Source organism: Gobius niger (assembly GCF_951799975.1).
Source record: "Gobius niger genome assembly, chromosome: 2".
Lineage (NCBI taxonomy): Eukaryota > Metazoa > Chordata > Actinopteri > Gobiiformes > Gobiidae > Gobius > Gobius niger.
In genome coordinates, this window is record NC_136853.1 from 10,257,037 (window position 1) to 10,271,428 (window position 14,392).

The 14,392-nt window shown below is 40.9% G+C and overlaps 1 protein-coding gene across 4 annotated transcripts in view; it reads right to left on the reverse strand.

Annotated features, from left to right (window-relative positions):
* Nucleotides 1–14,392, reverse strand: part of rxraa (retinoid X receptor, alpha a) — a 184,021-nt gene that overhangs the window by 132,278 nt on the left and 37,351 nt on the right. For 2 of the 4 annotated variants that reach the window (XM_079582616.1, XM_079582615.1), the window contains exon 2: nt 2,851–2,964. In XM_079582616.1, the coding sequence (XP_079438742.1) occupies nt 2,851–2,964 (114 nt within the window). Of the gene's footprint in view, nt 1–2,835; nt 2,965–14,392 lie in introns of all 4 variants that reach the window. The other 2 variants (XM_079582614.1, XM_079582613.1) reach the window with 1 other exon arrangement.

Here is a 14,392-nt window from a genome sequence, read left to right on the forward strand (position 1 = left end):
TTACAGTTTGCGATGCAGGAAACTGCGGGCCGCGTCAGTAAAAACACACATACGAGGACAAGCTCCGTCATGTCCAAACAGGTTCTTCCAAAAAAAGAGAAAAGAGAGACTGCGAAAAGTGCGACTGTTGTTTTTGGCTTTCAATCAAGTGATTCGCAACAATGCACGAATGACAGTGATAAATAGCTCCTGAAGTTGTTTATACTGAAGGAAATAGAAGCCAACACAATCTATTTTACAGTTCATTTGGACACAGAGGTGTTATCTCAGATGTTAATACTCCTGGACTTGATTTTTTCCCATGGTAAGCTCACCAGCTAATGCTATTTTAATATTGAAAATGCATATTCATATTCAAGTCATATTTTGTACCGTAGTAGCTTCATCTGTTCTCGATAATGGCAATAATTCAAATTGCTTGCACTGATTTGATCTGCCAAAAGATTGATGTGCTATGGCTGAAAGTGGTTTGCAGAACAAAAGAGATAATCTTAATTATACAATTGTCTTGAGGCTTGTTTGATTAATTAGATCTTGACAATTGGGAGATTCAACTAAAGGGTTTTTGGATATAATGTTACCCAGTGAGGCATACGTAATTTAGTGAGCTGAAAATGTATTTCCGATGCAATCAAAGTTTAAAAAGTTTAAACTGCAGGTTCTAACATCCTACGGTTTAGTTTAGTTTGTTTATTTGAGCAACAGATGCATACAGGTATAGTATACATATAACATACAGAATTATTCACAACATAAGAGGTTAGTGTTGCTCAAAGGGAGTAGGAAGAAGTTAGTTATAACTTATAAGGCCCTACCCCTCCTTTCAGACTTACACAACTTAAACTACTGCTCACGGCACAATATTTTTAATGCATAATTAGGCTTTAACCATGAGATTTATGCGGCAATTCCAGACTGAGGAATTGCCTTAGTAGCGAATTAAATCAACAAAAACGGCTCCTCTTAGCAAATCCCAAACAGTAAAGTAATTAGTTCATAACATTCTTGTGTTGCTCTTGCATAAGGTTGAAGGTGCACATTCTGGACATCACATAGCAAATCCGGATTCATAACATACTTCTCATTATCAAGGATCAAAATAACAGACAATACGGTCCATTCCAATGTCATGCATGGGCTACTACAGTCCTAACCCAAGAGATGCAGTTATGTCACCATGTTGGAGTCCATCTTCTAAATGCCCAAGTCCAAGTAAAAGGCTGAGGCATTAAAATGAAGCTCAAGTCCAAGTCACCTAACGGTTAGTCCAAGTCAGAGGTTCAACCCATTGAGGAGGAGTTTTCTTAGGATTTTCCAAACACTGGTACAGCTATGTCCAAGTGTCCAAGCTTATCGAGGACAGGTCATGCACCGACGATGGTAGTGCCAGGGACTGCCCCTCACTTACATGCCCAAATCGAGTACTTCGAGAAAAAGTTTCTTGAGTACTGTTTGAGCATAAAAGTCAGATTTATGTTTGAAATGTGACATAAATCATGAGAAACAAAACTTGTAATAATGTGAAAATCCAAATGTTTCCTAGAAAATGCTCCCAAAATGTATTAAAAATATAAATATTTCCGAAGAAAATGTGGCACTAAATACAAGCTACAAATACATAATTCAGGGTCGACAGGAAGCTTTAGTAACTTCAAGCTTACAATGTTACTCAAGTAGAAGTAAAAAGTACTGAATGATAACTACTCTGATAACTACAGTATCTCCACTCACAGACTTGCACATGAGTAAATGTAACTGAGTCCAAAGTCTGGGCTCTGTCAGGTTGGAGGATGGAGGGTTGGGGCCCGAGGTGGGCGTGGATTGGGGGGTAGGTTCAGCATGAGGTGTTGCGGAGGAAGGGGCACCCCTGTAAAAGCTGTCCATCACAGGGGCTCCGCATGCAAAGACGCCATTAATCATAAAACCAGACCACAAGTACACTCCCCCCTCCCCAACACACACTGCCCATGAAGCCCCAAACGGCCACACCTCGGACCGGAGATGAGGGACGGGGGGGTGGGAAGCAGAGCAAGCAACACGTTCCCCCCACCTTTTCCCCACCTGACCAAGGCATCAGCGGCTCCACAAGTCTCCTCTTGTGAATTGATTGTGTTGTCGCCCAATGCAAATTTCCATCACTTGCAATGTACTTTCATTAGGTTGTTCAACGTCTTGATTGGCAGCTCGGATGCGTGTTTGTCCACCACGTTTTTCAGTCATCTGTAAATTGGTTAAGTAACTATAGAATAATCGAAACACACAGAATCACTTACTGAGCCAAGAAACCAAGAGAAAAGAAAACAACAAAAGGAAAAAAAAAACAATTTCACTTTTCTAAAAGGGTCAGCTTCTCCATAAAACCTCCACGTTTTGTTTTGGCCACACACATTCACTGGGTTCAGCCCTTTCAGGTGTTAAATTGCCTTCACTTCTTGCCAATAACTACAAAGCAAATCAACCAGCTGCTTCAGCGATCACCAGCGTCACATTACAAAAATAAAAAGAAGTTCAAGTCGATCAACAGTTCTTTGAATAATCATGGTTTCTATCACGACAAAAAGAATCGCGGTTATATATTTTCCCATCATGGAGCAGCCCTTGGCAGGTTTGTATCCATATTTTTGTACCCACATTAAAAAAAGTTGGAGATCACAGACATCAAACCCCTCATAACAAATGCTTCATTATATGACAACTTTATGACAGCTTTCATTTGTTATTTTTCTGTTAATCCAAGACATTTGTTAGTGATCTATTTCTTATTTAATCATCAAATGTCAGCAGAGGTAAAACCATATGCGAGGTAGTAGTAAGAAAGTTGACGGAGGTACGTACAGTAGCCGGTCTTACCCGAGGACAGGCGGCGCTGGTGAAGGTGACACACTCCGCTAAAGCAGGAACAGCCGTCGCCAGATCTTCCGCGCTGCATGGGAGGAGCCAGCGAGCACTGGGGCTTCAGGAACCCTGCAGGCACACAGGGAAAAACAGCATGCACGTTACACATGTGAGGTGAGAAAGCAACAGCCTGGACAAATAAGAAAACCTTTGAGGACAAAACTGCAACATGACTACAACGACGAAGGAAGGTTTGCGTGACATTTTGTCCAAAACCTTTACAAAAAGCCTCAGAACCAAACAGGTTATGACAGTTTTGGCCTTTAGCCCTTCTTTCTGTGGCTTGCAGCGTAACCTCAACTTATTACCTGTGTCAGATCAGTTATCTTTCTGAGTTTGAAATTGCAGACGAATAGACACGTGTCCCAAAATGCTGGTCGCATGTTGCAAATAAGAAGGCTGAAAGGACCGAGGTTAGGCAGTCTAGCTGGGCGAAATGCCAAAACGAGGGCGGGATGCCTGGAGGGGCAGAGAAGCCGCGACGTACTGTCTGTCCCTGGGGTCACTGGGGTCATTTTCAATAGAGAAGTCATTATTCAGGACTAAAGAGGAACGCATACAACAGATTAGGCCTTTTTTTTTACATAATTAAAGAGAAGGGATGAAGCATGTTCCAAAAATACATGTATTTGAGAATCGCATGAATCGCTAACTGTGCAATAAAAGAAGACGCTCTTCCCTGTTGATGATTTATATTCTATCAGCATATTCAATCTGATAAGACGGTGGGTTTGATAGGCATATGATTATGTCTGACGTTGGTAGATAAGGACAAATTAAATATTGTGTAAGGTCAGATTTGATCTACTTTCAATGTTGTTCATCAACTGCGATCATTACCCAACAATTATCCAGAAGACAATATGCTTTTTGCATTGTTTTTCTTTGGTAAATACACATGGTTTTTCAGAATCAAATAACGGTTGCAGGAGAAGAATAAACAAACAAAGCATTTCTCAAAACTGGGTGAATTATGCAAAAATACTAACTCCCGGTGTGTTTTTCATGATGGTACAACTTTATAACATGGCATACACACGACAAATACAATTTAGCATGATATAACCCCTTTCAATTTCCTTCTATAACCTTTAAATATCTCCCAAACTGCCTGCTGACTCAGTGGCATTTCACTTGATGACTGATATCGTTCCTTCCTTGGGCAAACTTAACTCTAGTCCCTGCTGACTCGCGCGGATCTCGTTGGCTTTCTGCATATCCAAACTTTATTTATTCCTCACAAGGGGACCTTTCGAGTCTCATCCCACATCAGAAGCGTGAGGTTGGCGGAGAAACGAGACTTGAAGAGCCTCGATCATTTTATCTGCAGTCTCATAAAACGGACCATGAAAAACATGTCACTCCAGATGAGCTCCGCCAATGACATTTCAAACGGGCGCTGGGATATTGAATTAGTTCCCCTTGATAAGCTGTCTGCACAGCGCACATGTGGGGGTATGGTGAATGGGTGTGCGTCACATGTGCAGTAAGGCGGATGCGTAGTCGAGGGGTGGGGGGGGGGGGGTCCGCTGATGAAGTCTTCAAAGTAGTGATTACCATTTGTTTAGCGGATGTAGCTTAGACTGACAAATGTGGACAGGCGAGAGACGAGACAGGACCGGCTTAGGTCATTGTAGATATTACAGAAGAAGCAAAACAGACAGTCCTATTGGGGATCTGACTCATTTTGTTTAGCTGTAATTGTTATGTTGGCTAGCATGAGCAATTCGTCATGACACATGATACGCGTTTCACAACAATATTGCAAAGATCACGTTAAATGCACAGATTCAAACCCAAGACGAAAAAGTTCTCAGTAATGTTTTTCCAAGTGGGCTGTATCATGAGACACAATTCAAAATCCCCCCCCCATACCGATCAATATCTCATGCTAAGCCATGATGGAAAGTTAAGAGCACTGCAGAAGAGAAGAGAACGTGCAAAGACTATGTAGAAAGACTAAACAGTCCGAACCCAACGACTACCTCAACAGCCAACACACAACTGTTGAATTTATAATAACTGCTAATCGCAAACCTTTCCTAAACATGGCCATTGTTCTGCTTCAAAGCAAAGTTGTGTAGGCCTGTCTAAATATAACCTCCTCTGCCATGATCATCCATGTGTTGTAAGTCTGAAGCTCCTCAATATTCTCCCCTGTAACAGGGCACATTCTTGGTCGGACAAAGGGGTTGAAGGTCAAACAACGACACATGGTGTAGAGCTCGAAGTCACGTCACTGGACATTAAGGCATTAACGTGCGATCCCAGGCAAACAGTTGGGTCAGCCCATTGGAAAAAAACGCAATAAATTAAAAAAGACAGCGGGCCCCTCCAATGCTAAAAGCCTCTTACGGACAGAGCGCAGATTTGAGACCTATTACTTAAATGAATGTGTGAGCAACCCAAAGGCACATTTCTGCCATCATTGTACATCAATGTTTCTATTCTACTTAAACAGACATACTTAAACCCTTTCCTATGTTTGAGTTAGGGTGACCATACATACTGAAAACATTTGGGACGGTCCTGAAATCAAGGCTTTTTGACGCGGGTGTCCTGTAACGCTCCACCCCCCACCCCGGTCTGTGAACCTGTCCCATAGGCTCCGGACGCAGCGGGTCATTCTGCACATAAAGCAGAAGGTTTGGTCTAACTGAGGCTGACACGCGGTAAGCTTTGAGGACTGAGATGAGAGCTGTTGGAACTGTATTTCTCTCTCTCTTATAAAACAGCCGCTCGGCCTCTTTTTCTCAAGCTAAGTTGTACAGATGATCAGCGGAGAAAACACTTAGACCTCTCATGCTTGTGTTAAAACCTTTAAAAGAGCCATGACACTCTCGCTATGGTATGTGCATGCTCGTCACCATGACTGGCTCGGTAGATAATAATGATAATAATATAATAATAATAATAATAATGCATTGGTCTTATATAGCGCTTTTCCAGACCTTCAAAGTCACATTTCGTGCATATTCATTCACTCCATACTCGGTGAGGGTAAGCGAGGTAACCATCAGTGACCACCACTAACCACTCACTCACACTCTCCATTCGCCAGGTGTTCCCAAACGGTCTCCCATCCAAGTACCGACCAGGCCTTACCTGCTTAGTTTCTGAGGTCTGGCGGGATTGGGCGGTACGGCCACAGATAATGCACGTGTACAATGAAATGACTAGTTTTTCAAAATAAAAATGTATTTGTTAATATGTAGCCATGTACCATCGGATTTTCACTCATCACTGTGGTTGTTAATTTGTATCAGTAAAATAGTTTGTTGTTATCTGCAAATGTTAGACCCACCCACTCGCAGCAATACTGCCGCGTGATTGGCTCAAAATTAATTTAACATACAAAAGGGAAGAAAAGTGCTATAATCCTATTTGTAAAGCGCTTTTCACATGACTCAAGCTCCACACAAGCATTACCTCCATAACCCGTGGTGATAAACTACGTCAGCAGCCACAGCTTGCCCCCATAGGATGATGAGCCGCGACTCAAGACACTTGAGTTCAGTTGTTCTCAAACCTTTCACTCCAAGTCCCACCATGACTAGATCAAGATGAAATCAGGACCAGACTGGCTCTAGAACAGACCTAAATTAAGCTACATTAAACTGGGTGTCTAACCCAGAAAATACATCTTACTTAAATGCATTACTGATTAGATGATTGTGGATTTAAGGATTACATAAGGTTATAAAGCGGAAATCATGACTGAAGCAACTCATGTCAAGTCATTTTAACAGACTGGGGGACTGTTCCTTCTTCTCTTTTCCAAAGGGGTGCTTTTGGGTCCCGGCCGACCAGTTGCTTTAGACTATATCCCCATCAATTACATAAAAAAACATTTTCCAACGGAAAACTTGAATGAACACCAAGCGACGTAGGAAAAATGTACAAATTGTCCCATTTGTTGAAATTGCAGCATAATATTGAGATCAGACTGAAAAAAGAAAAACTCTCTCAAACTAAGGCTATTATCCATCATGTTGACAGCTGTAAAAATATTTGAAAGTGTAGCCTGCTGTCTCTTTTCCTCTTGACAACATAAATCATTTTCAAGGGAAGGTCTTGAGATGATGAAGGGTACAGTATACAGACAAGTTTGTGCGCGCTGAGAACGAGGCTGTCAGGAGTTCTAAAGGCTGGTACTTGTCTGGCGAGCTATTAAATCTTCCCCATAACGCCCAACCTTGTCTGAGAATGTTTGGCCTGTTTTTTTGGGGGGTTCTGAGCATAAAGGTATGAAATGTGTGACTGCTTTCATGTCCAAAAAGGGGGGGAAGAGTTTTCGTTATTGTCAAATCATGTGACATATTAGAACAAGTACAGACCAATCCGTGTGGAGTCTTTCAGAGGAATTGTGTTTTGACATTTCACCTATGGGCTTTTTCTTTCCTTTTCTTTTCTTTTTGTTCTCCCATTAGACTTTTAAACCAAATGTCCTTCAACAACCACACCACAGGCACTGTTGGGAACGTGATGCATATAGACACCGGCTTTGACTAGAAGCCCTCGGCAATCAAAACATTTTTAGAGCCCGAACTATGGGTCTCTGATATCAAACATGAACGCTTTTCCTCAACAATTCAACAATGTTAAGTGAGTTTAGTTTGTTCTCACTTTGTAGCGCTTGAAGCAGGGAGCGATGGAACTAAGGACCTCTCTCATTCAATTACTGCACTTTAGCGTCTCTCTGCGTGGATGCATAAATCATAAGGCGTTATCATCATTACAGTTATTGTGTTACAAGCTATAGTAGTTTCGCTCAATTACATACTTTGAATTGGCACTTCAAAGAACCATTGAAAAATAACTCGTTTGATCCTAAGCACTAGGTTTCAATCCTTCGGCTCACTCTTGGAAAATGCTTCAACATCCCCCACTTATCCTTACGGGTTATCATAGGGATAGAGTAATGTAAACACACTGGGGGGTTTCCTCATTAAAACCGTTCCGCTAAAGAAACTGCGTCCGGCGCTTTAACAGTATTGAGCTAATAAAGGAGCACCTCTGAGATGGGCTAGTGCTAACGAAAGCTTAATGACATTGTCCTAATGAAACAAAGGAGCCTAAATTCACCATTATGTACATAAGACTAGTATGCTTCTTATGGTAGTACTTCTGGTAGAATCGGTTGTAAACAAGTATTCTGTACATTCAATTTCAGCAGCCTCACTTTATTTCATCTACTTTTTGAATGTTTTGGATCTGGTCTCGATTTAATTTAGTCTTGGATATGGCAGAAGCCAGGGTAAGTCCTGCTGTGACCCCAGGCAGTTCCGTATTTGTGTTCGTCACTGCTGTAATTTAGGCCAAAAGTCGTGTATTATTGGAATCGGTCGAAGTGGCAAGGCAAGGCAAGGCAAGTTTATTTGTAGAGCACAATTCATACACAAGGCAATTCAAAGTGCTTCACAGTTGCATAAATATAAGAAAACAAATACAATCAATAAAAAACATCAACATAGAATTAATCAATTACAGTAAGAGGCAAGAGTGTAGATAAAATACTTTCAGTTATATGCATTTTTAAGTCTTGTTTTGATTCGCTTTGTCTTGAGAACTATTTTAAGTCTTGTTTTGACTCGCTCTGTCTTGAGCACTATTTCGCTCTGTATTGACACTATTTTTAAGTCTTGTTTTGACTTGCTCTGTCTTGAGCACTATTTCGCTCGGTCTTGAGCACTTTTTTAAGTCGTGCTTGGACTCGCTCTGTCTTGAGCACTATTTCGCTCTGTATTGACACTATTTTTAAGTCTTGTTTTGACTTGCTCTGTCTTGAGCACTATTTCGCTCTGTCTTGAGCACTATTTTTAAGTCGTGCTTGGACTCGCTCTGTCTTGAGCACTATTTTGCTCTGTATTGACACTATTTTTAAGTCTTGTTTTGACTTGCTCTGTCTTGAGCACTATTTCGCTCTGTCTTGAGCTCTATTTTTAATTCTTGTTGTGACTCGCTCTGTCTTGAGCACCATTTTTAAGTCTTGTTTTGACTCGCTCTGTCTTGAGCACTATTTCGCTCTGTCTTGAGCACTATTTTTCTTGCTCGTTCACACAAAGTTACCTAACCTCTGTTTTTGTCGCTCCTTCTCCTCTGGACATCAACATAAAATTAATCAATTACAGTAAAAGGCAAGAGTGTAGATAAAATACTTTCAGTCATATGCACGGGCAAACAGAACTATTTTCAGCCTGGATTTGAACATTGTCAGAGTTGAAGTGCAAACAGTGGAGTGATCGTGTCTGCATGTACAGCGCCCAATATCTGAAACTAACTGGAGTCATGAACCTCGCCGTGTCCAAGGCCAGACTTATTTATTCACGGTGGCTATGACCCTTGAGTCTTGTTGGTATCTAAGTGTTCTATATCATTACTGTTTTTTTTATCTTTGCCCAGCACTTTGAGCAAAGTTCTTAATACTGATTTGTATCAGTGTTGAGGGCATTTAGCCGATCGCTTCAAGAATCTTCTTCAGCAACGAATAATCTTTGAGCGGAAGGCTGAATACACATCAATACAATAGCTAAGAGTTTACCATTATTCTTAAAAAGCTTCTCACAACTTGTTCCATAGCTTTTATTATACACTTGACATGTAGGGGGGATGTTTGGTACATGAGAACAAAAAGAAACACAAGAAAGAAAGAAAAAAAAAAACTCTAGAGCACTGCGGTAAACAAAGTAATCAATCAAGCGTCTTCTCTGTCAAACGCAAAACCAAAACTGATTTACGGCCAATAAAAGACGAGCCTCATAACAAGCTCCTAATAAAATGAAGGCTATATTTACCATTGCGCCCAAAGTTGGCGATGCTCGCACAAGCCGGGGTATTTTCATTAACGGACACCGCTCATTGGTCAAGGAGGTTTTTACAAGAAGCCACAAACCCCGAGCCCTTTGACACAACACATTCACGGATTTACGGGAAATGGCATCGGGGCTCTCGCAAAAGTCTTACGATTGTCCATGGTCAAAGCGTTGCCGAGGTGATCCAGCCCAAGGTTAAAGTTCCTCGGGGTCTTAATACATCTCCCAGGCGTAATAAAATGGCCGTTCCCACATGAGACTCCAGAGAATGTCCGTGTAAGGGCGAGGAAGGACAGACAAGTAAGTAAGGAGAGGACCAATCAATGGCGGATATGACTCTTGCAAACGCCATTCACCTTTGAGTTGGATTCTGCAGTCGTTGACAATGGAACAAAATGCTCTTCAAGTACATTATGGTCAATAGTACCTTGGGGATGTGGATTGATTGTTGTTTTGTGTCGTGGAGTTTGTGTCCTCAAAGTGGAGCCTGGACTAGTGTCCTCATTTTCCAAGCTGAAAATAGTTTTTTACACACGCTCAACTTGTTACAAAGTTAGGCTTGTTACTTTTTTTTAAAGAGGGGGTATTATGCTTTTTTCAATCACATGGCACCAGTCTATAGCACACTACAATGATGACGAAACCTTCTGTTGGTCTGTAAATGCAGTAAACTAGAATAACTGCCTTGTATAAAATTGCTCTCTCAAAATGGCTGTAGTGAATGTCTTGAAATCGGCCTCTGTCTCTTTAAGAACCTCTGTCCCTTTCTGACACGCCCCCTCCACACGCTGTCTGTGGCATCAGTGGGGAGGGGGTTCTGCTGAGGAGCAGTGGTTGGTTACTCGGCTGGTGACGAAAGCTCGGAGGCGTCTCCAGGAGGTGGGGGCATTCCTAGGAGGACTCAGGCAAACCTATCCCTAAAATGGCTGCCATCAGAGTTTTTACTGATTACTCAAAAATACGTGAATGTGCCAAGGCAACACTTCAGGCATGTTTTAAATGAAGGAATGACATAATAACATGATGTAAAGCTTGAAAAAGTTGATATTTCATAATACCCCCCCTTTAAGAGATGACCTATCCGCGTCCCCATATTTGAAGTTACTATGTTTTAATGTATTAAAATAGGGCTGTCAACGTTAAAGCTTTAACTCACAATTAATCCAAAAATGACAAGTGCGTTGACCTCTTAACCCAGTTTGACATTGCCACAACAACGCAAAGAAAAAGATCCGTGTAGATCAGTCTTAGCTTAGGGTCTCCAAACTTGTTTTTGTTTTGTTTGTACATAGTGAGCTACTTTTGTGTAATGATCTTGGCTTGTCTAATAAGGCTACAGTAAAAGTGTGATTAATCCGATTTAAAAAATGAATCGATTGATCACACTAGTTAAAATGCATGTAACAGCAGTAAAAGCGATGCTGGACTCTATGAGAGTGAACTGCTTTGTGGTGGTCGTTCCCAGGGCGGTTGTGGTAATCAGCTTTAGTATCGGGAGTGAAAAACATTGAGGTAAAAAGCCACCGGGCATCTAGAAAAGGGCAACAAGACCGATACATGCTCATTATTCTGACATTTCTTCAAGATTTACGAAACTATAGGTCTCTGATTCATCTTGCGCTACAGTTTGTCTGCCTAAGGCCTTTTTTTTTTGTCTCTTGACGTGTAAATCCCACACAGCGTTCTCTCCTCACTGCAATCGAACCCGGCTACACATGTGGTAAAACAACACAGAAGGCGGTATCTCCACTTCAAGAACACTTATCTAATAAACAAGCATCCTCTGAGCCATCGCACCTTTTCTTCAGGCAAACTTCACAGGAGATCAGCCATATCAGCGAGCCGTCTTCCCTCCCCCTCTGTATCATCCATTTTAAAGAAGAAATGTTTAGACGTGCCCCAAAGCAATTATTTATCTGCAAAGCCTCAGCAGATGCAGCATAACAAAAGAGGGATATTGACCGCGGGCTACACCTTGATGCTAACTGCACTGTTGTAAGAAATAACAGCAGAGCATGTTAACACTTCCGATTTTATGTTTTATTTTTATGTGTGATTGCTTCATTTGAATTTTGTTCCTTCAGCATGTAAACAATATCCACATCGCAGTGGTGCGTTGTAATAAATGTGTGGATATCCGCTTTTTGGAGGAGAAAAGCTGGGCAAATTGGGTCCCAAGGCAGAATGTGCATGTTTCTTGCTACAATGAAAGGGGGAATTGATCCGAGAAAAAGCATGTACAATAGGCCAGCATGAATGATGTGTGTGCATGAATGACTGGTGGGGGGTCGGAGGTTGATTAAGTCTCTTAACGCCCACCTGAATGGGCCGTTTGGTACTACCCAAATCTAACAGCTTCTTGGTAAAATATAGCGACAAAAATGAAAAGAAAACAAAAGGATGAAAATGCAATAAAGGACCAACAAAACGTGACGACAAAGTGACCAAAAGAGCAACAGAAAAGTGAAAAAAAAAAAAAAACATATAGAAAAGTCAGGAGAGTAACAACGCAGCGACAACGCAAGAAAAAAAGCTCAGTTTTGATGAGTTTTGTAGCAGTGTTTATTTCGTCGACTAAAATATTTAGTCTTAATTTTAGTCAAAGTGATATTTTTGACGACCAAAATTGGACTAAAACTAAATTAAAAGTTTTTCATGAGACTAAAACTATGACTAAAATGTCCAGATATTTTAGTCGACTAAAATAAGACTAAATGAAAAATGAAAGGGAGAGACGAAAATCATCCAAACTTCTATTGACCGTCTGAAAGAGCCTCAGATCATGTAAAGAGGAACAAGATTGAATATGATTATAATGAATATTATCAATGCAAAGTTGACTAAATTCGAATTACATTTTCGTCAAAAGACTAAGACTAAAACTAAATTAAAATATGTTGTCAAAATTAACACTGTTTTGTAGGTCCAGGTTCCAGATTAATGCAGTAGTATGTAATTAATCACTATTATAAACAATTGCTCCCAAGACAGATTTGCACAGACTTTTTTCGAAGATGTCACTCACTCCCACCTGAGGCCTCACTGGGGAAAAAAAGAAGTGTCAATAAAGTAAAGGAACCTTGGTACAAAGACACAATGTGCACAATCAGCCACAACAAGCATTCTCACTTCCTTTGTTTCCATACCAGTCTACAGACCACGAGGAAAACATCAAGTAGTCTTGCACTGTCAGCTTGTTACTGAGGCTCAGGAATAATATTTTTGACAGCTTTGAATCACTTGTTATGTAGCGAGACTATGAAAATAAATAATAATTATTTTTTTTTTTTATTGATGATACTTCAAGCTGTTGTTTGTTTTTACTTGTTTGTGTTATTTTGTATGTACAAACACTTTTAGTTAATAAGATTTAATTTCACGGGAATGGTACGTTCTTCTAAAATAGTGACTTTTCTGGCATAGTGGAGGTGACAGCTCCCCCTGTGTGGCATTTGAGGTGACGAAGATGACCTTATAAAACTGCAGCTTAGGGAAATTTACGGCAAAGCTTTAAAAAACAAGCTGTGATGAAACTGTACTATCTATGCTTAAACATGATATTGAACCTTTTTTTCATTATAGTGCTGTTTACAATTACCCTCGTGGATACTGTAGATATTATTGCATCATAAAGACAAAGTCCACTTACACAAACAACAGAGAGATAAAACTTCCAGGTATAGGTCCAATATAATTCAATAAAAATATCCTGACGTAAAGTGCTATTTGGCACAGAACAAGAAACCTCTTCAAAGGCTGGGTCAGTCACATACCATATAATGAATAAACGTAGGTACGTTTAGGATGTACTCTACAAACTGAACATTACCATCAATAAATAAATAATAAATAAATCTACCATTTCAGGATGGACCTGCAAACAAGGGCTGCCAACTTTGGTGGTTTTGTCGACTAATTGGTCGATATTGTCGTGGTCGACCAAGATTTTCATTGGTCGACTAAATGCACGCTCTTTTGCAACAATTAAGATGCTCCCAATTTACAAAACACCAGAGGCTTGTGGCAGGTCTTTCTTTTACCTATTCATATTTCATATTAAAAACAGATATGTCAAAGTTTTACAGACAGAGCGACGCTTGAATAGCGTGTGCATCAGCAGCTGAGGTCAGAGGCTCTGTGTCTTGGTGAGATGTTGCCTTATAGGCCAGACTTCTACAGTGGTTTAAACCTCACATACCCTGGTTCTAGAGAAAGAGCCCATACGTGAGTCTGACGCCTGTCCTCTGTCAGCGTACACGGGAGAACAAAACCAAAGTGAAGTCAGTGAAAGTCAGGCGCAACTCATGGACCCCCGGTGTCTTTCTTTGCTTCATTTTGGCTAAAGAAGATGAGGAGCTCTGTGTCATCGCTAGACCGAGCACATGGCTCGCGTTTACATTGCGGCGAAACAGAGACAAGTCAGAGATTACCGCCATACCGCGGTCACGTGACGCACACCGCGGGTCTGAGTTCCTCACCGTCATCACAGCCAAAAAAAAATGCCTTTAAGTATATGAAATGTAACCAGAAAAGGAACTAATAATAAACCCGAACAAGTGTCTCAACAAAAAAAAAACAAAAAAAAAAGAAAAACCAGCCGCCCTGAGCAGGTGAGGTGCAGCAGTCACATATCAGGCCTACGTGAGCGCCGAGTGTGTGGATGACATAGAGCTCCATATGCACAT